This window comes from Lathamus discolor, chromosome 2 (genome assembly GCF_037157495.1).
Source record: "Lathamus discolor isolate bLatDis1 chromosome 2, bLatDis1.hap1, whole genome shotgun sequence".
NCBI lineage: Eukaryota > Metazoa > Chordata > Aves > Psittaciformes > Psittacidae > Lathamus > Lathamus discolor.
Genome location: NC_088885.1, coordinates 14,534,723 through 14,558,500, shown reverse-complemented (window position 1 = coordinate 14,558,500; position 23,778 = coordinate 14,534,723). Strand labels below are relative to the sequence as shown.

General features: G+C 39.6%; 1 protein-coding gene across 4 annotated transcripts in view; it reads left to right on the top strand.

Moving 5' to 3' along the window:
- AVL9 (AVL9 cell migration associated) overlaps positions 1 to 23,778 on the top strand; it is a 38,625-nt gene that overhangs the window by 14,142 nt on the left and 705 nt on the right. Inside the window, exons 3-16 of one of the 4 annotated variants that reach the window (XM_065665837.1) lie at positions 1,191 to 1,276; positions 3,078 to 3,149; positions 3,791 to 3,880; positions 4,261 to 4,327; positions 5,534 to 5,574; positions 6,687 to 6,725; positions 10,617 to 10,686; positions 11,238 to 11,767; positions 14,710 to 14,844; positions 15,714 to 15,864; positions 16,976 to 17,093; positions 17,964 to 18,017; positions 18,497 to 18,585; positions 19,958 to 23,735. In XM_065665837.1, the coding sequence (XP_065521909.1) occupies positions 1,191 to 1,276; positions 3,078 to 3,149; positions 3,791 to 3,880; positions 4,261 to 4,327; positions 5,534 to 5,574; positions 6,687 to 6,725; positions 10,617 to 10,686; positions 11,238 to 11,767; positions 14,710 to 14,844; positions 15,714 to 15,864; positions 16,976 to 17,093; positions 17,964 to 18,017; positions 18,497 to 18,585; positions 19,958 to 20,052 (1,637 nt within the window). In that variant the 3' untranslated portion in view covers positions 20,053 to 23,735. The other 3 variants (XM_065665838.1, XM_065665835.1, XM_065665836.1) reach the window with 3 other exon arrangements.

Here is a 23,778-nt window from a genome sequence, read left to right as displayed (position 1 = left end):
TTGGCTTAGTACCGTCCCTCAACTTTGAGTATTTTTATCACTGCACTAAAAGCTTATCAGTGTGTAATTTTGGGTAAATAAATAAAGACTTGGCAACAAAAATTATATATATTCTTGTGTTCTGTAAACAAGAATGCACCTGAATTTGATACAGGCAAGTTGTTTCAGATAATAGTTCTGCTTACTATAGCTTTATTAGATATCTATTTTTTGAGTTTTAAAGTAATTCCCACTGATAGTTGCATTTTTGCAAAGGAGATGATGGTTCAGGAAGCAGTCTTCAAGGCTTTCTAAAACCCTAGGTAGTCTTCATAATGTCATTAAACTTGTTTGGGGGAATTAGCTTTGTTGTGAGTAGTCCCTCTTTCCGTTGGGCTTAAAGCATGTGAGATTGTCTCTTCATTTTGTTACTGTGAAGCAAAGTATTAGTAGTTGGTTTCAAAACAAGTTCCACTCAGGTTTTTGAAAGGCAGATGTAAGCAGTTGTCTTCTAGTTACGATTTAGCAACTTTTGCAGTAGTAGCAAGCGTGTGTGTATGTACATTGGTGCGTAGGTCATAAAAACCTTTCTCTTGTCATATTTTATAGATACTTTTTTTTTTCTTTCATGTTACACTTGCACAGAGAGAGTAATTATTTTGTGTGAGACAAGGATTCACAAATCCTTTTTGTGAGCATAGTGGTGCATAGATATCTACCTTAGCAGTGGTAGCAGCTATGTTAATCTTTCAGCTGTCCTTGTTGGTGGGTTTTTTTCCCTGTCTTCATGGCATTTACCTTCTTAATGGCATCACACTCCAATTGTATGCCTTGCCTCACAGTGCTTTGTCTTCGTTCCTCCATACTGAATTGGAAAAGCAGCATGCCTGCAGGTTTCAGTGGTGCTTAGCTGCTGTCAATAGTTGCTTCTGAGAACCTGTCAGTGGGCTTGTAGGAGCTTGGTTAAGCTAAACACCAGGCTGTTGTCAGAACATCCATATTAGCACAGCTGGAGATGCTTCCACAAAGCATCTTGCAGTCTTGAAACTAATTTAGGTGTAGGCATAGCTTTATAGATGAGTTTTTAAAGTCTCAGACAATAAGTGTGCCAGTATTTTCAGCAGTGAATGTTTTATAAATAAGTGATACTGAAAATGACAGTATTGGACTCCTGTTAGCAACATATGAAACAAGTCTTTTCTTTTTTGCAGATACTGTGTTTTTCCATTTGCCACCGAGATGTGGGGATCGAACCACAGTCTATGGTGTCTCTTGCTACAGGCAGATTGAAGCCAAGGTAACTTTCCAAGTTGGGAATTATATTAATGAAATAGTAGGCTTGATGCATTAATGACCCCAAGAATCAGTGGCTTGCATTACACCAATAAACTGCATGATCAGCTTGCATTAAAAACCCATGAAAATATGCATAGTAAATAGCTCCATAACTTGGAAGCTATTCCTTCCCCTTATGTCAGCAGGCTTATTGTGGTCTTTTGAAATGTCCAAGGCAATTGACAAATATGTTTTGGCTCTTGTGAGCTAATCCAAACATCAGCACCAAATAGGAAAGCAGCTATCAGCAAATAGCTAATAGTCTGTCAGGCAGCCAAGTCATGTATCTGGGAATTAAGCATCTTGGGTGGAAAAATTTGAAATTTCTCCAGTGTGTGCCCATGAAGAATTTTGGAGTGTTTCCTGGGATCTTATGATGCAAGTGTAGGAATGTTTTTCTTCACCTACCTCCTTTGCCGAAAGTACACTTGCAGAGTAGACAAGAATCTTCCCATTCATTGTAGCTGCTTACCAATACGGAGCAAGTAAAAAGCAGTAAAAGTGAAAAATAGCTGAGAGGTGGTATGCACCTGATCACACTGAGGAAATGATGTACTTGATCTACTGGAATCTGTCCATATTTTCAGAAGTAGTAACGGTAGTATGATCTATGTACTTACAATTGAGAAGTTGGGAACTAGATGATCTTTAAAATCCCTTCCAACCCCATAGGATTCTATTGCTGAGTTATTACGAATTTCTTTTAAAATTCCTCCCTTTTCCAGTGAAATGCCAAAAATCTGGACTGCCATGTGGGTTTGAGTTTTAAATGAGTCTTGTATTCAGAAGATGTAAATGTTGTACTCTGTTCTAGTGTTAGTCATACCTTGATTATATTTCAAGTTCCTGTTTATGCTATAGGAGAAATTTTACACATGCAGATTTTAGTTCAATTTCTTCTGAACTAAATCCAGGTTGACTTTAGTTCCCTCACTATCTTTGAAGCCAGTCTTCACTGTATTCTGGGATTTAGAGCCTTCCTCTATTTAACTATAAATCAACCTGGCTTTATTGTGCTCTTGATTAGTTTATGTTGTTTAGTAACTAATTAAGAAGCTAAAGAGATGTTTAACACTTTGGAACAAGTAGAACATAAAACAATGTGTTTCATAGGACAGCTGTAGTGCTCTTCGCATCTGTCCTTTCTGGTGCGTGGGCTGCAGTCTACACACTTGCTGGTTTGTATCATTAAGTTAATCCCTTTGCTGGATTTCTGTCCCCACCCTTTCTAGGTCTGCTCTTAAAAAGAGACCCGAGACCATTTGGTCTGGCTGAGAATGTAGTTGATTCTGGAGATTATACCTCCTATTTATTTGATGGGTGGCTCAAAGAAATCCTCAAGTATAAAGCAAACAAGTTTCTAGGCAAAGACTTTTCAACCTGATCTGTTTCCACAGATACTGTTAGAGAAGAGCAAGTGATGTGTTGTGATCTGTTACATTACCTTGAGTTAAAATGTCATTGCCTTTTCCAGGGCTATTGCCTTTTTCTCATGCTAGTGTCTTTTTAAGCAATCCTCTGCCTATCATCACAGTTCTGTTTGGATCTTTGCTGTGCTCACTGAGATGAGAACACAACTCTGACTTACCAGTTTTATGACCATTTTTACTAGGTAAGGGCAAACTGTTGCATGGTTTGGATATTCTACCATTTAAGGCAGTCAGTTTTAGGATTCTGTTTAAAACAGGGGGGTGGCATGTGGCAACTAGACCTGTATTCACAACTGTGTCTGGTAGAACTACTGTAATACTTCTATTTTTTAGGCATTAAAAGTACGGCAAGCAGATATCACCCGGGAAACAGTACAGAAGAGTGTCTGTGTTCTCAGTCAGCTGGTAAGAATGTTTGTTTAACTCCCAAAACACTTTCAGATAACATACTAAAAATTATTTATTTTCCATATTCTGATTTGGAATTTTTGGCTCTAAACACCTCACTTTAAATCATTGCAGAGTGAATTTACTGAAGTAAAATTGAGTCAGAAGGCTCTGGCATTTGAGTGAGCTGCCTGGAATTGGTATCTTAAATGAGTTATTGTAGAAGTGTCTGCATTCTGTAGAAGTTATCAGGGATCAGGATATTTATTTGTGCTTTTGATTATTCTTATGTGATACTAACTTTATTTCATGTAGTAGGATTGAGGGTTTTGGCCGTTATAATACCTGGAGAGGGTGGCTATTGACATTGATGCTCTGACAGTTGACATTGAAAGAGGTTTTAAGATAGTCACACATACAGCACACTCTTGTTTTGAAGAAGCATCTTGTGATTCTACCTATTTAGCAAAAGCTACCTGTCACCAGGCTGAAAGGTTTAAGCACAGGAGGAGGATGCTGCAAGTTAGCAACTGCCCCTCCATGAACTCTGTGTGTAATAATGTGTTTATATTGCAAGATAAGAATAGGAGAAGATTCTACTTTAAGATGAGTGACTAAATAAGTTTTCTTCACGTGTTTTTGTTTGTTTTTCTCCCAAGCCTTTGTATGGATTACTTCAGGCAAAGCTGCAGCTCATCACACATGCGTACTTCGAAGAAAAAGACTTCTCACAAATTTCAATTCTTAAGGTAACTTTTCAGTAACAGCCACACAACAAGCTTTCAGTGTACAGAGCAAAGCTTTCAGTGTAAGGCTACAGGCTTTAGTGTTTGCAGTTATTGCTCAAATATTCCATTTGTGTAGGTCATTCATTTATTCAGCTGTTGTAGCAATTTAACATAAACTACTCTAATCTGACAGAGAGTCACCTTTCTGACGTGTAGTGAAATACAAGAACAGGCATGATTATCTGTCTGTATCTCCATTGACCCAATCAGTAAAATCTGACTTTCTGGAATAAGATGTTGAGACCCTTGAAAAAGTGAATTTTGTTTATTCTGGATTTTTGATGATCATGTGCCATTAACAGCTTCTGAGTTTTGTTTTGCTTTTGTTCTAACTTTAACAGGAGCTTTATGATCACATGAATAGTTCCCTGGGCAATACTTCACTAGAAGGGTCACAGGTTTATCTTGGTAAGTATTTTTGTACAAGCAGCAGAGATGTTAAACTAATCAGCACATTCCCTTCCTGAGCCAATTTGGTTTTGTGCATTTAACAAATTAAACAACAGAGGTCTGTGTGCCTGCACGCTGTTCTGTTATGTGTTTATTTCTTAAAGGATTTCAATAAATGTCGAATAAATTGAGTGTTGCTTTCATAATAGGAGTTAGTTGTAGGTTAAAAGCCATGCTACCTCTTGACCCAACAGGCTGACAAGCCACTGCTTGGCTGCTTTTAGGAAACAATACCCTCTTAATTTCTAGATTGAGCTATTTGATAGTGTAGGGTGCTCAAGCTTTCATCATAGAATCATAGAATAGTTAGGGTTGGAAAGGACCTCAAGATCATCTAGTTCCAACTCCCCTGCCATGGGCAGGGACACCTCACACTAAACCATCCAACACAAGGCTTCATCCAACCTGGCCTTGAACACTGCCGGGGATGGAGCACTCACAACCTCCCTGGGCAACCCATTCCAGTGCCTCACCACCCTAACAGGAAAGAATTTCCTCCTTATATCCAATTTAAACTTCCCCTGTTTAAGTTTGAACCCGTTACCCCTTGTCCTGTCACTACAGTCCCTGACGAAGAGTCCCTCCCCAGCATCCCTATAGCCCCCCTTCAGGTACTGGAAGGCTGCTATGAGGTCCCCACGCAGCCTTCTCTTCTCCAGGCTGAACAGCCCCAACTTCCTCAGCCTGTCTTCATACGGGAGGTGCTCCAGTCCCCTGATCCTCCTCGTGGCCCTCCTCTGGACTTGTTCCAGCAGTTCCATGTCCTTTTTATGTTGAGGACACCAGAACTGCACACAATACTCCAGGTGAGGTCTCACAAGAGCAGAGTAGAGGGGCAGCTGTTATTTGGGATAGATCCCATCTGATTCTGACTCTTTTCTGTGTTTTCTGAATGTACAGTGCAGTACTTCAGCCTTTCCATAATGCTGTATGGTAGCCAACAGGAGTCAACTCAAGAGTATGACAGTTCATCTTATTATTGTCTCAGTTGTAGATATAATTCTTGCTCCTGCTTGAAAGAAAGTATTTTATGAGTTCTGCTCTAGAAATAACCAGGTTCACATAATGGGTGTCCTGTCCCCTCTGAAAAATGGTGACAAGAATTAAGTTAGTATCTCTACTAGCTATTAAGCTGTAGTAATTGCTCTCTTTTTGGAATCTCAGGTCTGTCTCCTCGGGATCTTGTTCTTCACTTTCGACACAAGGTAGGTGTTCTATACTAGGTATATGAGGTACAGCACTTTGTGGAGTAAAATGCTTTGAGAGGAACTGGAAAATAAACATGTCTAGACATACCCCAGCTAGGAGCAAGATGACTGTTTCCTAAGTGCTTCTGGTTACAACCTCGTGATTTCCTGTCCCCTTCAACCTACGTAACTTCAGTGAATATAAGTCCTAGACTGACAAATTTTGCCTGTGTGCTGGATTCCCTAGCCATTTCTAGGTTTGTGTGACAATTTCTTTAGACCTGTCCCAGACTGCAGGTGGCATCTCAGTTATGGCCTTGTTTCTGTTTCCTGTTTCTCATCAGATGAATGTGATGGAAAAATATTGTTAAAGTCTGTGCAGGCACAACTTGGAGCATTTTAACTTGTATCTTGTAATTTCTGCAGCTTTTCCATCACAGAACTTGAGGGGACTTGCTTCTCTTCTATTTCCCAATTACTGTTGAATGCAGTGTGTATCCTATAGCTAAGGTACAAATAGAATCTTTTATTAACTGAGAGAGGTATCAAGGAAGCAAATTAAAGAATCTGAATTTCATGGTGTATTTGTGCCTGCTCAGTAAATTTTTGGGGTAGAACTCATTTTTGTTTAACACCAAAGGTCTGCCAGTCATACCCCAGAATTGTCTGTGTTTTAGTTTGAGTGTAGAGAGTCTGTACAGCCACTCTGATCTAGATGTGTCATCTGTAAATACCTAAAATTAGGTGAGGTGAATGACACTCTTGGTCTTTTGCTGAATCTTTTCTGTATTTCTGTAGAGGAACTCTTTTATGGTTCTGTACTTTACTGGGGTTTTTAAATTCTTGAGTTACACTACAAGTACTTTCCAATAAGCTTTGTGTGCTTCAAATTACACAATTCTTTGTGTAGGCTTTTCACTGTGTATCTCAAATGCTGATTTAAAATGAGTGCTCAGGCAGAAAAAGAGTATTGGAACACTGGTTTTCACTGGTCGAATGTATTTGCTCATTTGACAATCATGCAGTGATTAACATGAAACCTTGGGTAAAAGATTATGCTTGCACATTATTTTTGATAAATGGCACTGGTTCACTCACCATATTTCTCCTTTTTGTGTTTTTTGCTGCAGGTGTTGATCCTTTTTAAACTGATTCTTCTAGAGAAAAAGGTAACATTTTGTAGGCTGAGGTAATTAAAATAGAAGATGCAGTTATAAAAATTTGCCTCCACTTCTGTTCTGTCCACACTCCACCTTATTAACGGTTGTCCCAGCCAGAGTAAGTCAAATGTTATTAAATGTGAGTGGAGAAATTTAACATATTATAAAAGATAGGAAAGGATACACATAATGCAAATAGGTACCTGTGTGAAGGAACCAATAGGAAATGCTGATACCCAAAAGGCTGCATATAGTTTTACAGGATAACTTCTGGTTCAGGCTTTAAATAGGCGTACCAAAGAAAACGAGTGCTAGAAGTGTCTTTCAGACTTGAATTCCACGGACACCTGCAGGAGACAGGGTAAAAAGCCATATCTGTTATGTCAGGCTGTGAACTCACATTGAGTGGGTAAAAACAGTTGAATTCTAGGCTCAGTGTTTTCTTTGGGCTATCTCACTGCCTCAGAAGTAATGCTGACTTAGTCATTTAAGTGCAAGAGGCAAAATGTATAAGCAGTTGTGAAATAAAGACATTTGTTTTCTTCTCTGTGTATATGTATGTATAAATACCCTGGAACAAGCACGTTCGTGACCTGGAACTATTCGTTCAGTGAAGCAAATGTGTATCAGGTCTCAGATATATGCAGGGATTTGCTTTTGTTTGTTTTGCTTTTTTAAATTTGTTTTTTAAAATTCTGTTTCAATTTCCCAAATGTCACTTTTTCTTCAGCAAACGTGCTCTGTTAAACCCCAACTTCTTCAGAGCACTGAGAAGGAAAATGAGGATTTCCTGTTAGCTGCAATTGGAAAGTCAGTAGGACTTAATCTATAAAGGAAGCGTTCAAGGCCAGGTTGGATGGGGCTTGGAGCAACCTGCTCTAGTGGAAGGTGTCCCTGCCCATGGCAGGGGTTTGGAACTGGATGATCTTAAGGTCCCTTCCAACCCAAACCAGTCTGTATTTCTATGAGTAATTCTAAGTATAAACAGTTGTGATTTTTTTAAAAGCTTATTGAAGGCCTGGGTATCTTTTGTGAGGCAGTAAATATGGCTTTTAAAACAGAAGCAACAGCTTCTCCAAAGCTTTTGCACTTGTCACTTGTAAATTAAATATACCTTGACAGTTCTAAATGTTTATTGATGAGAATAAATGCTGTTTGTAGAATCATAGAATAGAATTAGAGAATGGTTTGGGTTGGAAAGGACCTCAAGATCATCAAGTTCCAACCCCCCTGCCATGGGCAGGGATACCTCGCACTAAACCGTGTCACCCAAGGCTCTGTCCAACCTGGCCTTGAACACTGCCAGGGGTGGAGCATTCACAACTTGTCTGGGTAACCCATTCCAGTGCCTCACCACTCTTACAGTAGAGAACTTCTTCATTGTATCCAGTCTAAACTTCCCTTGTTTAAGTTTTAACCCATTACCCCTTGTCTTATCACTACAGTCCCTGATGAAGAGTCCCTCTCCAGCATCCTTGTAGGCCCCCTTCAGATACTGGAAGGCTGCTGTTGAGGCCTCCACACAGTTTCTGCATTTAAGAGCTATATGCTAAAGGCTGCTAGGTATGAAAGGCCAGGCAAAAGGTATACTTAAGAAATTACGATTATGACATAGTAGGAGTGCACATAGAAATATGTATGTAATCAAGACTCAATACGCAAGCTTTTTCCCCAGAAGAACCCAAATCTACACTGTTTTTTTTAAACCATAAATGAAAAGAATATTTCCCAGTAGGATTTTTTAACGTATCTCCACGGATCTGTTTAAAAACTTATAATAGCATTTCACAAAGTCAGTTTAGTATCTGGACATAAAGAAACAAAATGCTTTCTTGAGCTAGAGTTCTTCTCTGAAGCTGCTCAAACCACAAGACATAAATGCACAGGAAGAGGAAGGGTTTCCCAAGCATGTTCATGTGACTCAAACATATGAAATTGTTTTTAAAGTCACTGGATACTTATTGAATAAACCTGCAGGTTGCTTTGATTTTGTTTTTCCCTGACCTCCAACAGGAACACAGTGCTTGCATTTTCAAAAGGAAGAGTTTAGGTTTTCTGACACTGCCTGTGTTCTGGCACATATTAAGGTTCCAGAATAACAGAAGGAATCTGTATGTTCAAAGACCTTAAACATAATCTCTAAGAAGCCACTAGTAATGTCAGTTTTCCTTGTGCTGAAAAATGCCTGAATGCCGCAGACCGATTTGCTTTAATCCTTAGCAATTTGGTTGATGCCTTTCCACAGGCTAAAGAACTGGTTTTCCACCTCTTGGCTGTCATTAGGCTGGAAGACTGCTTCCAGATGGTGATCATTGGATTTTCTGCTGCCAGGACCACCCAGTTTGCTGATGTAGATGTTGTAGGGCATATAATGGGTTGGGAGGGGTCAGGAAGTGTGTGCACATATAGACAGAGAGATGGCAGAGGGGCTTGATGGAACCAATATAGAAAAGTACTCGGCTTAAGTAAGCAGTATACCCAGTGAAAAGTTAGGGTGGAATAGATTTCTTGTAAGCAAGATGGTACTTACAGACTTAATTATTTCTGTAGGCTTAAAAATAAGCTTGGCTAGGAATACACATTATCTGGGAATCTAAATCTCTAGAGGTATTGCAGGTTTTCTGTTGTAGTTCATTGCTGTTGGGTCCTGTATCTTTCATACGTGTATTAGAAAGCAGCATCCTAGAAGAAGTTTGACTTTTTTGATTCCTGTTGGAGTCAGCTGAAATCATGTCCTCAGATGAACTGCTTGTTCTCATCATGCTTTCTCTGTGGCTGTAGCAATTGAATTTGCCTATCTTGAACATAGAAAAAAGAAAATTTGTGCAAGATAATACACATAATCTGTTTCTAGCTGAGGTACTATTAAATATCATTAGGTATGTGTTAGGTCTCTATAGGTTTTTCTTTTGGTTCCATCAATTCACTAACTTGTAGACCTGCAAATACTAGTGAAACATGAGTTCATCAGTCACATCAAAGTGTCTGCCTAGCTGACAGCAGAAGTCTTCTAGTAAGTCTGCAAATTTGCACTTCTAATTTCGTCATAAACCTATTAAACTGGCTTGCAAAGTCAAGTTATGTCATTCTGCATTCCTTTGTCTGGTTGATTCCTTGTAACACTTGCCTGTCTTGGAGGAGCTTTGGTAGTAATATTCAGTCTGCCTTGTGGTTCTTCTTTCATTGCTAGCCTTTGACACCCGTCCTTTTGAATTCCTAACTAATTTACTAATCACAGTCTCTCTGATTTAATTGACGAGATTCTCTATTCCCATTCTCTTAAGTGCTTTACCAAAGCTAATATCAGTCATGTTTTCTGTTTCCGCAAAATCTTGTGTTTAATCATAGGAAGACACTGTTAATAAATGCATGCTGCATTTATCCTGGTTTTCATTTATCTGCATAGCTTTAATTTATTTTCTTAGAAGAGATGGTTTTGCATAGGTTTTTGTCAGAATTATGGAATGGAGATTATTTGGCCTCTTTGATTTATAACAGATATTATAATGTACTACACATGGATAAGAATTTATGTGGTGTGCCAGGAACAACTTTTTCCTGTCAGTTATTCAGTAACTGCATCAATCTGGGGGGAAAAAAGCCTTAACAACTGACAGTAAAATCCAAATGATTGACAAGTGTCTATTACACATGGGTGTATATATGCAACATATGTATTACAAATAAAATATAAGGGTATTATAGACATTTAAATATTTGAACTGCTGTAAGAGCTTTTGTTGGCAAGCAGACTCTCTAAAATAACATAAAAAGCAATGCCTTGAATAGTTTGCCTGTGTTCTATGTATCTTTGTCATGCTTGAGTGTAATTTTATTGTTCTTGTTCTCTCCCCGCCAACTCTCCTTTTCTCTCCCCACCTGTCTCCCTTCTGCCACTAGGTGCTGTTTTATATCTCTCCAGTAAATAGATTAGTGGGAGCTCTGATGACTGTCCTGTCACTCTTTCCTGGTAAGAAGAGAAGTTTGGACTTCTTTTTTTATATGCTTCCTGGTAATAATTGGGACTGGCAGTTTCATATGGCAAACAACACAGGTGACAATAGAGTCATGTTGGTATGTTGCCTGAAAAACAGGTGACTTTTATGTGTGTACACATACCCTAATTCTTACTCCCTACACGCTATGGGTTTTTTCTTGTGCTTTATTGGAGCCACTGGATCTTCTGTATTGCCAGTGGGTAACATAGGTGGGACCCTGAATAAGTAACATGTTCCTGGTGAGTTCAAACAAACAGAGCCAAAACCCCTAATCTTGCTAATTCCTAGCTTCTAACCAGTTTCCTCAAAGCAAAAAAGTTGGGGAAGATTGTTTAGGAGAGAAAGTGTGGGGTTTGGTTTGGGTTTAGTTTTGTGTTTTTTTAACACAGCTTCCCCCAGAAGTAGTGTTTTAAAAAACTTGATTTCCACTACGTACACCAAAGCACTTTGTTCATTTTCTTTATTCAAAGTCACTTATATTTCTATTGAGATGCTGATATTCCTGTGTGCTGTCACTTTCCAGGGATGATTGAACATGGTCTTACTGACTGCTCACACTATAGACCAAGAAACAGCATATCAGAGGATGCTGGCTTGCAGGAAAACACACCACATTTAGGTGACTCTGTTTCCACTGCTGATACTTCAGATACAACTTCAGGAATGGGAAAGGGAAGCAGAAAGGTGGCAGAAAACCTTTCACTGGAAGGCCAAAAAAGAAGCATGCCTTTCTCCCCATCAGAGAAGACTTGCAATGGAGCTCAGTCCTCCAACAGTGCTGTGCAGCGCTTGAAAGTTCCTTCCCGTGCTTCTCCAGCATCCTCTGAAAGTGACTGGGAGACCTTAGATCCAAGCATTTTGGAGGAGTCTAATCTGAAAGAAGGAGAACATGAAAATACAGCATCAGAACAGGCTGAAAATCTTCTGAGCTCAGAAAGCCTTCCAATCACTGTGCAGCCCCAAGCAAATACAGGACACGCGGTGCTTATTCCAGGACTGATTTCTGGGTTGGAAGAGGACCAGTATGGTATGCCCTTGGCTATTTTTACAAAGGTAAACATGTTGTTTATGATACCTGGTAACTCATAAAGACATCTGTTTTTCAGAAGTGGCTAATAATTTTGGTTACCCAACTCCAGATGGACAGTAGGGTACTACAAAACATGTAAGTACAGTCTCTGGCAAGTGACTGTGTTCGTAGGCAGGTGGAAAGTGTGAGTGCACGTCTGAGAGGGGTGTGTGCACGTATGTGCACACACTTGTCTTTCATATATACACTCATTTTAATTCTACATGATGGTAAGCTGTAACCCCACTGTGGTTAATAAATGGTATGTAACTACTGTTTTCTTACACTCTGAGTTGTTGATCTAACCTGTATGGGGCAAGATCAGAGTACTTAAGAAGTGTTTTGATACATTAATCTACACCAAGATTCTGAAAGCTGTATTTAGCTAACACCTAAGCCTGTGTTTCCCTCTTCTAATTTTTATATGTATGCATTTATAAAGATATATATGCATATATATGTGTAAAATGTGTATATAAATGTGTATCTGTATGCACACACAAGAATATATAGAATCATAGAATCACAGGCTGGTTTGAGCTGGAAGGAACCTTAAAGCTCATCCAGTTCCAACTCTGCCACGGGCGGGGACACCTTCCACTAGAGCAGGTTGCTCCAAGCCCTGTCCAACCTGGCCTTGAACAATACCAGGAATGGGGCATATATATCTAATTTCATTCTCTTTTTACATGGTAACTCCCGGTTTTCTGGCTCTTTCCCTGTGCATGGTGCAGAGCCACTGAAGTTTAAGCTTGTGCTGGTGCCTGACTAAACTCCAGGTACTCAAGTGTCTCTCTAAGGACTCCGAGCATTGTCAGATAACAAGCAATACATTTACTATGGCTGGTTTCCCATAATCTCTCCCCACCAACCCCTGGAAAGTGCATCCCTGTTAAGGATATTTTTGTTAGTAAAAAAGTTTTGTTTTTAATTTAATAATCTTTTAGAGGAATGTTTGCCCAGAAAGAAGAAGATTCGGATTTATTTCCTCAAGCTGATGAGGTTCGAAGTGGTATTTCTTCCTTTGGAGGTGCTTATTTGCATTTCCTTACAGAACATTTTATTAAATGGGTCTGTGAGCTCCTGTCCGTAACTTGCATTGGAAATGGCAGTCTGTGTGGGCTCACGGGAGCAGCTCAAATGTCATTGCCCTTTATTGCCTCACGTCACTGTTAGAAATGCTTTTTCAACCAAGATCTGCAGTCCTTTGTTTGTCCGTATGGTCCGTCTAATGAAAAGGATAGCCTGTAAATTGTATTTAGTGTGGCTCTATGGGAAATACTAGATTGAAAGCAAGAAGAAAATTATTGATAAGGGGGCCTATGAGTGCAAACTTAGTTTGCTACTGAGCCCATAAAGTGGAAAAATAAACAATTTTAAGGAAATGGACAGTTTTCTACGTGTTTACCTTCTGTTCCACAATGGCACTTTTCATTTGAATTCATCCAGTGTAATTAAAGCAGAAAAGACTACATCTCTTTAAGTTATCAGAAAAATGTCATTTGAAGTTATAGTTTAACCGCTATAAACTTGCTGTAAAGCTTAAATCTCTTTTAGAGCTCTCATATCAGTTCTTTTTTATGCAATGCCATGGAAAGACTAATAAATCTGACTAATGAGAGTGGGAGGAGATTTTGCCAGATGGCCTAATTCCTTCTCCAAGTACACCTAAGCATAAGGAAAAATAGGTTGTGATACTTGTTTCTTTGCTATCAGTTCTTTAAGTTCTGATACTTATTTCAGTTGCCCTCTTTAAAAAGAATGGAACACGTTCACAGAAATAAAGAGTAGTTGCACTTAGAGACAAATGTGAATTCGGGAACTGATACTTGATACTTAAATAGCAAAAGATTTCCAGGACTTTGCTACTTGAGTATCCAGTAATTAAACCTTCCTTTGCCAGCTTTCCAAGCCGTATTTTGGGAAAGATTTCCATTTAAGTTGGTGATTCCTCTCAAAGCACTGTTGTTCCTTTGACACAGGCTATTTGTTCTCAGCCGATAAGGCCTTGTCATCTGGGAAGCCATCCCTATGTCTAATCTAACAAGAGGGAATAGCTGTGCTCCTTTCTTCCATATGTTTCCCATTACCACGTACTGTGTGATGAAGTGCACATCCTCTTTTTTCTGCCTGGTATGTGTTAGCCCTTCAGGGTTCCTACCAGTAAATCGCTTTGTGTTTTATGCAACTGAACAGCTGGAATTAGATTTCAGGGGTATGTTGAGCCTGTATTGAAAAGAAAATTACGATTCCTACAGCTGCTTCTCGATGATCTCTCAATGATTTACATCAAAGCCTTTTTACAAAGGCAAAATGTTTGGTTGTTGGGGTCTTTTGCAACTGGAATGTAGGATACTAGTTTAGCTTGTAATCATGGAGTGGCTAAAAAGCATGGTGTATTGCTTTCTATCCTGCTCTTTCTTAAAGCAGGCATGCATATGGTTATCAGAAATTGATTGCTATCTCTGGAGCCTGGAAATCTCCACCTACAAAATGCAGATAGCAGTCTGTAGCTTTCCTGCGTTACATGCTTCAGGACTACTAGAAGACATGATATGCAAGTGGAGACACGAATCTTTGTTGACTTGTCTCTGAATTGACCTGAGACCTCACTCTTGTTTTATATTGCTTGATCTGTTGCCTTATAAACACATTTGATTCCTGTCCTTTGCATTGTGTTTCAGCTTCAGTCCTGGGACTGAAAGGCAGCATAACCACCTCTTGAAAAATGTAATTCATGTGGAACCTGTTTGCTTTGCTTTGCATATGTGATGTAGCAAAGCAATAGATAATCATGGCTGAAATGGTAATAATTAAGGTTCATTCTGGGTGGAATGTGCTGGTTTTGTTAGGGAAAAACTATGAATATAGACAATTCTAATTGTTTGACCTTATGTTAATCCTCTGAACATGTCTGTTCTTTTAGGGGTACCTCTGTTTGCCCTACATGGCACTGCAGCAGCATCACCTCCTGTCAGATGTAACAGTGCGCGGCTTCGTTGCCGGAGCCACCAATATCCTGTTCCGTCAGCAGAAGCATCTGAGTGATGCGATTGTGGAAGTATGAACCTTTGCCTTTGAGCTTCTTGAACTAGGGAGGGGGAAACAGAGGTTGCATTTTAAATACAGCTTTAAAGTTTCACATTCGTGCCCAAATTCTGAATTTTTCCTTTTGAAATAAATTCTTAAAATGCAGAAGTGTATTAAATTGGTGTCATCTGTTAGGATAGGGTTAGATAAGGTGTGCAAAACTACTACATGGTTTTCTGTATAGTTTTATATCCAATATTTGAATTTGCAGGGCACTTAAGAGTTTTGTTTTGTCACTTGTGTAATTTTAACTTCTCAAGTTGTGGGCTTTTTTTCATCAGTTTGTAGTAAGGTCTTCAAAAATAAGTGCTTGCAGCTGAGAAACAGCTACAGTTGGATAATAAAGCACATTGCTGTTGAGTTCCTTCTGATTCAAGCAAGAGTCAAAAATCAGTATCTAAGAAAACAGCAGGTCTAGCATAAGTATCTAGTCAGAAAACATCAGTATCTAGTCAGAAAATATCAGCATCTAATCAGTTCTAGCAAATGGATACAGCTACATAATCAGCATTTGGTAACCTAAGACAGCTACATGTAGGTAACTTAGTAAATTGAAGTGATAATCAAAGAGCCTTTAGGAGAATGAATGTGAGCACCAAACTTCCCCTACCAGATCCTGTCAAATAAGCAGCTTTTACTATGTGCCAGGGAGATGATTAGGTTCTGGTTTTATCAGAGCAGTATCTGACTTTCTGAGAACAGCTAATTCTTTGTTTCTTTGGCTGTTTGTTTCTTCTTGATATTGGGAGGACTGTAAGTTTAGATTTAGGTAGCAATATATAGTAATATATATGTAAGTAATTTCATTCAGATGAATGTTTACCTTTGGAACTATTTCAGATAGAAGATGCTAATGTACAAATCCATGATCCAGAACTCCGTAAGATCCTGAACCCAACAACTGCTGACCTGAGATTTGCAGATTACTTGGTGAAGCATGTAACTGAGAACAGAGACGATGTTTTCCTTGATGGCACTGGATGGGAAGGAGGTGATGAGTGGATCAGGGCTCAGTTCAGTGCTTATCTTCATGCACTGCTTGCTGCTGTGCTGCAACCAGGTAGAACAGACACCTTGTCTAGGGACTGAGATGAGGGTGGGTGTAATAAGCATTTGTACTGTTGCATTGAATGTGTGGGCAGTCATTGAATCTTTCTCTGCCTCACATTTCACTTCAGGCTGCTTTTTCGGTTGACCTTGGCTATTCTTGTTACTCCTTGCCCAGTTTGTTACTAATTCTCACTCCGCAGCCTGACAGACACTTTCTTCTGTGTCTTCTTTCTTCTTTGTCTGTCTCCTTGATTTAATTAAGCTTTCCTCATAAGCAGAAATACCTGAAAACTCATATGTGATGATACTTTTACAAACTTGGGTGTCTTACAGACACTGTTGCAGCCTGAGGTTAATTTTGGGGACCTAATTGGATTTGGAGACATTAAGCTAAGAGGCTGTCTTCAGGAAGTTTTCCAAGGCTATTCTATCTCTTTTCCCTTCCCGCCATAGTCCAAAGCAGGGATTCACATAAGTGGAAAGTGTCATGTAGAGGTGTGTGTGTTTTCTGGAGCTTTTGTCTTAACTCAGAAATCTCAATGTTCCAACTTTTTGTGCATGAATATAACGAAAAGAATCAGTGTTTTATTTGTGGAAAATGTTTTGTTTGCCCAGCACTGACCCTGTTCACTTCATTCTCATCACAAGTATTCTATATTCATATCAAATAACTAATTCAGATTTTGTTCTGTGGTGTATGTGAGAAAACATGGGGTTGGGGACTTGATTTTTCAAGTCCGGAAGATGCTCAGTTCCCGTCTGACAGTATTTTGAGATGATTACCTGATTGATACGAAGAGCCAGAGTTTTCATACTACCTTTGCTCTAAAATAACTGTTTTCCTTCTCTCTTGGCATAGTATGTTTGGGACAATTTAAAATGAAACTAATAAAACATTATTTAAGTGCCTGGTTCTTAATACTAGAGTTTTACTTTGATTTGATGAGAGCCTGGAAAACTTGCATGTTTCCATACAAGAAAGAATGTGCTATGTCTTGTATTAGGTCTATAATGTATTGCTGCAAATTCTCATCTTCTTTTTAATTTATCAGACAATGAAAAGACTTTGTCAGACTTTGGAACGGTGTTTGTAGCAGCCTGGAAAAATACCCACAACTACAGAGTATGGAATAGCAACAAGCATCCAGCTCTTGCAGAGGTCAATTCTAGGTAAGGAAAGCATAATTTTTTTTCTTTAAGCATTTACCATGGATTGTTCCTAGTCAGGCACACCATTCTGTAGAAATACAGTGTTCCCTTGTTCCTGCTGTAAGGTACATTGAATCAATACCTCCTTCAATACTTCTTGCTCTAATTTTGAGCTATAGTTCTAGGAAGAAAAATACATCCTGACTCGGAAGAAAAATACATCCTGACTCAGAAGAAGTGAAAGTTGTTCAAGTTGATTGTTGGCTGCCCACACTTACAGAAAGTTTGTCTTTCCTCAGAAATTGTGCTCAGATGGTTCTGCTTTTCATTGATTGCTTCCATGTGTCCAGGGTGGCCATTAATGGGGATGGAGGGGAACTGCCTATTTTGTGTTGCATCTTCCGCACTTTAGATTGTTTTATGTGTATTTTCACTCCAAGATTAGATGATGCCAGGCTTGGCGACACTGTTGGCTGTGCATGTGTTTTGTTTACAATGGGTTGTTATTGTACTGCAGGGAGTTTTGTTTGCTTTTGCGTTGTCAGCTGCTCTAGTCTGAAGAAGGCTTTTCTTCAGACCTGCAAAGCTCTCTTGGCCTGTTTAAGGGATCTTTTTTATTTGCTGTTTCGTTAGAAGGAGGTGCTGTGCCTTAGTGTGCAAAGATTGTTAATATCTGGACTGTAAATAGAAGGCACCTTACAGGTCGTTCCTAAGAAATCTACAGTTGAATTGTCATTGGGACCTCGCCTTTGGTGAAGTAGTGTGTCTACAAGAGATTTTATTAGTTTTGTTGTAAGCCACAAGGAGGAGTACAAGTAATAACTGTGTGACATGAATTGATTTATAAAACTAAATTCCTAAATGTTTTCTTGGTTTTTCCTCCTCTTCCAGCCACCCATTCCAGGGCCAGTACTCTGTGTCAGATGTGAAGTTAAGATTGTCACAGTAAGTATATAGTACTTGGATTTTTTTATAGTTTTTAAAGTGTGATCAAATATTAATAACGTACTGTTGCTATGATGAACTGAAACAAAATAATTATTTAAATTGGGCCTGCACATGAAACTGTACTCAGTGTTCTGCAAAACACCACATCTGAAGATGGAACATTTGCCTGAAATAAGGACAAACAGTGCTAGCGCACTATTTTATGTTGGACTTCACAGTAGAGCTCTGTTTTTCTTGCATTGCAGTTGTAAGGCTTTTGTATCTTTTCTTCCTCTGAGAAGCTTGCCTAACTGATCTTTGTGGATAAGATGCATGCAGGAATTACGGGCTTGATTATGTATGTATATATAAAACTATACATACACTATGTAAATTATTGTGTGTGTGTTGATATATATACTTTAACTATGTATTTTATTCACATCTGGAAGTACTAAGTCAGTCAGCTAACAGTGTTCAGTATCTCTCTTGTTTAGCTCTGTGCAAAACAGTGAACGTGGAAAGAAGATTGGGAATGTGATGGTTTCTACTAGCCGAAATGTTGTTCAAACAGGAAAAGCTGTAGGTAAGACATTTGTTTCAAACCAGCTTGCATCTAAGCTGTATCTTTTTTGAAGAAGCATCCTATATCTCAGTTATGTTTTGTTTTAACCCAGGTGTACTTTATTATATACAAAGCAGAACAACATTTTGAGGGGTAAAGCTGCTGACTGAGGCTCTGTATATCTGTGGAATAGCAGAAAGAGAAGCAATTAGACAAAGTGTAAATTCCTTTTCCTGTGTGGGCTGGAGATGAATGTGGGAAAAGAGATGTTCAGGTAAAAGCTGTCCTGGAATCTGGAAATGCTTAGACAGCATCACCACCTTCTGCACTGAGCTATTCTCATTTTTATATTACTTCAACTGAAACTATTCAGAGCTGGTTGAAATCAGAGGAAGACCTTAATGTCGGTTTCCGCAGGTTTTGCAATAGTTTGTAATTCTCTGGAAAAGCACTTATTGCACTTGAACAGGAGCTACATCACATTGTCACAGAACCACAGAATCAGAGAGGTTGGAAAAGACCTTTAAGCTCATCCAGTCCAACCGTTCCCCAGCACTACCAAGGCCACCACTAACCCCTCGCACTGAGGGCCTCATCTACACAATGTGTGAACACTTCCAGGGACACTGACTCCACCACTGCCCTGGGCAGCCTGTTCCAATGTGTGAGCACCCTTTGGGGAAGGAATTGTTCCTCATCTCCTTCTAAACCTCCCCTGGGGCAGCTTGAGGCCATTTCTTCTTGTCCTGTCACTTGTTCCTTGGGAGCAGAGAGCAGCCCCCTCCTGGCTCCATCCTCCTGTCCGGCAGTTGTTGAGAGAGATAAGGTTTCCCCTGAGCCTTCTGTTCTCCAGGCTAAACCCGCCCAGGTCTCTTGGCTGTTCCTTATCACCATTGGGCTCCAGGCCCTGCACCAGCTCTGTTGCCCTTCTCTGGCCCTGCTCCAGCACCAAAATGTCTCTCTTGTAGTGAGAGGCCCAGAACTGAACACAGAATTCGAGGTGCGGCCTCACCAGTGCCCAGCATAGGGAGATCATTGTCTTGCAATACCAGGTAATGTGAGTTCATCCACTGAAGAACCTGATAGTTGTCCTGCAGTAGTTTTACCAAAAATTGTTTAGCTTCCTATTTTATTCCATTGGAGTCTTTCTACTCTTTTTGCTGTTGTACAAGCTGGGAAGGAATGCCTTTCAGCCCAGGGTCTAGCAAGGGCAGCACAGGCCATTCGTGCTGACCTACATCGTTCAAGTTCTTTGAATATTTTCAGATACAGACTGTGTGGACTTGGATTTTAAATCCCAAATTGGATGACTGGTTATGTGGGTTTTCTCTATTTCTTTCTAGTGGCTTAATAGCAATAACACTACACTACTGACCTTTGCTTTGTAATGCAGGTCAGTCAGTTGGAGGAGCCTTCACAACTGCAAAATCAGCTGTGTCATCCTGGTTTTCCACTTTTACACAGTCAACCCAAAACCTTGGGGACTGAATGACGGTTTTCCACGATGCTGCTGAATACTTCAGGTGCAATGCTTTCTCTGAGCTCTAGAAAGACTGCTCCGAAACATAGGAGTGGAGATTAACTATCTAGGACCAAAACAAGGTATATGTTGCTTGCAAGCAGACATGGAATGTTATTATTCAGCTTCTCTAGAAGTATAGAAGAATGGTGGGTGTCTCCATACAATGGGATGGCATTTCCAATATACTGGTTGTATTGAAAATGACTACTTTCCTTTCAAACTGAGCCTTTATAAAGACATTAGCAAACAGGGCTTGTGGCAAGCCAAATGTGTTTGACTTTAGATTTGTACATTTTCTTGGATGTTGAAAATATTTATGTAAACTAGTTATATTTTTCAATCCAAACAGCCAAATGTTGGTGAATTCTTGTTAGAAATAAGCGCAGTATAAATACTGTTTCCTCTTTTGGGTTGGACTTGAGAAGATCTCTGCAACAAGCATACAATGGGAACCCTCAAAGGGTTCCTTCCAAGCGAGGTGGAACTTTTTCACCTGCAAACTAAAATCAGAAGGGTGCAGAGTAAGACTGTTGCTGACTTAAGGGGTTTATTTTTCCCTTAATCCTCTGTACCCGTGTACAGTTGTTTGCATTATTCCAGCTCTCTCTGGCCCCGGATCTGTGTGACAGTTGTGAAATCAGTATTTTCTTGACATCATGCAGTAAGCCTTCATAACTTTGCATATGTTCTGGCTGTGCTTTTACCCTGGAATGTAAATGGAATTCCGGTTGGCGAGATCTCTTTGGGAAAAGGATTACAAAACAGTTCTCCCAAGTCTTGATTGGATCACAGACAGTTTTGTGAGATCTTGCTTTATGACAATGTAATTACATGATCAGTGTAGTTACATACATACGAACACAACATACTGAACCCGCCTAAACCTACACCAGTAGCAAACTCTGTGTGGCTTTTTTAACCACTTTTTTTTTTGTTACGGTAAAGTTATGAAGACTCTTCCAAATGAAAATCAGCTCTGTCGATTTTCTGTGCAAACTCAGGGAATGTTCTGTTTGGATTGCTACCTTTTTCATAAGGAAAGTAACACTAAAATTGAGAGGAACTGAAATGGTTCAGTTTGTATCCTTGTGTGAAGAAATATCATAGTTTATATGAAAAGATGTGGCATATGCTGTATTTTGTATGCAACATGCATGAAGTGTCTTCTGTATGCAAGAGTTTTCCCGCTTCCTCTCTTTGTGTGCCTCTTTATGCCTTCCAGCATCCCCCCATGAGAGCTGTTAACATTTGCTACATTACATTATCAAATGTTCCAACTTTCTGCAGTAAAAGGCTCTTGGTTTACTGCCTCGTCAGTGTCTGTCAGCATTTTGCCATGGTCTTTTCTGGGGCCAAGATTTCAAGTCATGGTTATTTCTTCTGTTCCTCAGATAAAAGGTAGCAGCTGTACAAGGGATAACCCAGAAGGCTTGAATGTACTTTCTTTTAAGAATTGAAGTTCTGGTTTCCTTAGGTGCATTTGAGAAGCCAACAGAAACGCCACACTTGTATCACTATCCAACAATTTAGTTTTCAGTTTTATTGCTTCAAACAGCAATTTGAAAACACAGGGTCTGGTTTAAAGCCTTCGTGATTTTTTTTCCAGGACTAATTAGATAGAATGGCTGTGGAAAACCTGTGAGTATACAGCTAGTATGAGTAGTTTCATTTGAGAAGGGCAAAAAAGGCCCCTAAAGCTCTACTAATCTACTGCTTCTGACAGACAAGTAAAACGTATCTATAGAACTGCTGCAACTATTGCTCCTGGTCTCTGTGTATTTGTGTATCTTCTGAAACTCCTGTTGCTCTTTTCTGGTTTTATTCCACAACTCTGTAATAGAGAGAATAGAATTTATATCTTTCCAAAGACTAAGTAGTACTTGATAGGCAGGAAGACCTCTGGTGAAATAAGACTAGGGCTGCATTTATCCATGATGAGTCTGGAGCGTTCTGATTCAGCATGCAGATAAGAAAACACTCCAAAATAATCCCTTGCTTTTGTGAAATGGCTAGCACATAAACTGCTCTCTGGGGCTTAAGTAGTCAGGCTTCATGTTGTAGTGAAGACTGAGGAAAAATGCATAAAGGATTTAAGCACTTATAAAAGTAACTGTAGCAACTTAAGGCACACTGGGTAAATTTAGGCTTAGGCGCACAGAATAGCAAGTTCTAGGAGCCAGGCAATTGATTGGTATTTCCATGTACAAGAAGTGGGACCTTCAAGGATGCCTTTTCAGTATCTTTCTCTTCCTCACCTGAGTTTTTCTGTAGATTTCTCCTGTGCCTCAAATTTGTATAGCAAATTTGTTATTGCTATACAGTCTGTTATTACCCTGCATTCCCCTTACTCCCACAGACTCCCTTGCTGGTCCAGGGATATTAAGGATGATACTAGAAAGCTGACCTGTTTTTTGGCTGTTGTTTTGGTAGATGGGTCTGAGGAAAGGCAGAAGAGTGGCTCTGCAGTGCTAAAGTGGTACACGGCTGCTTGCTGCTCTGTACAGGGACTCTTACGATACTTCACAGTGTTTCTCTTATGGGCAAGAAGATGAGGCAGATCTTTCTCTGCAGTCTTTTTCCCACTGGCCCAGCTGTCTCTGTTGTGGAGCCAGACGCACAACCTGATTTAAGAGTATTTTCTGTTCTTCACAAACAGTAGAATAAGAAACTTGTATCCATTTTCAACCTTTTTAAGAACTGGCATGATGCTAGCAAGTCAGGCTGTGATTTTTAAACTCAGTGATGAAGAGCATGCAGCAGGTGGAGACGAAGTGATTTTCATAATAGGTGGTCTTCATTAATGTGTTCATTTGCTCTTTGACATATGTTGAACTTTGGGGCAGTAGGAAGGCATGTGGCCACTGAGGTTCCCCTAAGCCCATGTAGTCCTCTTCTTAATTTAACAGTTGTAACCTCTTTAGTTAAATCCAATGCAAACACAAGTTACTTTCTTCCCCTCTGTTTTCAAATGTCCAGTGCAAGCATCAGTATTTAGAAAGATTTAGGCAGTTGATTTCCCTTTCAAGACCCTGCCATCCCTTTCTGCCCTGCAAAGGACACTGAGCCCCACATCAATTGGTGATAGTGCCTCTAATAAGTCAACTGTGAAGCTGTTGCTACAGCTCTGCCATGACGTATGTTGCAAAGGTATTTCTGGCTGCTGATGCGCAGCATGAACTGACTTACAGGTACTCCAGTAGCACACCTCTCAGATCCCCAAAACCCACAACACTAAGTATTGTTGACCTAATATTTCATTCCACGAAAAGGTTCAGCACTTCTCATCAATCATTTTCATGTTACAACCTTAATCCCTGTGCACATCTGACACCGGTTCCCTCAAATATCACAACGTGATGGTCAGTTTTAGATCAGTGTTCTAGTACATTGCACTTGTTTGACCTTGTACATGTTTTAAGCACCTTTGTAATGAAATTGAGTCTTTTGCCTAAACAAGCTTCTGATTTCCATATGAGTTATTAATTACTAAGCCGAGCAACTAATGTGGCAGTATTTAATGATGAAAGTGAAGGCATGAATGCAGTTTTTAAACATAGAAACTGTTGTTTGATAATGAAACATTCAAGTAATGTGTTGGATTTTTCTTGTCCTGCTTGAAAAATAAATACACCCAGCCTGCTTAAAGCTCTGTCTGCTCAAAAAGCTGTATTATTTTAAGAACTGAATCCCAC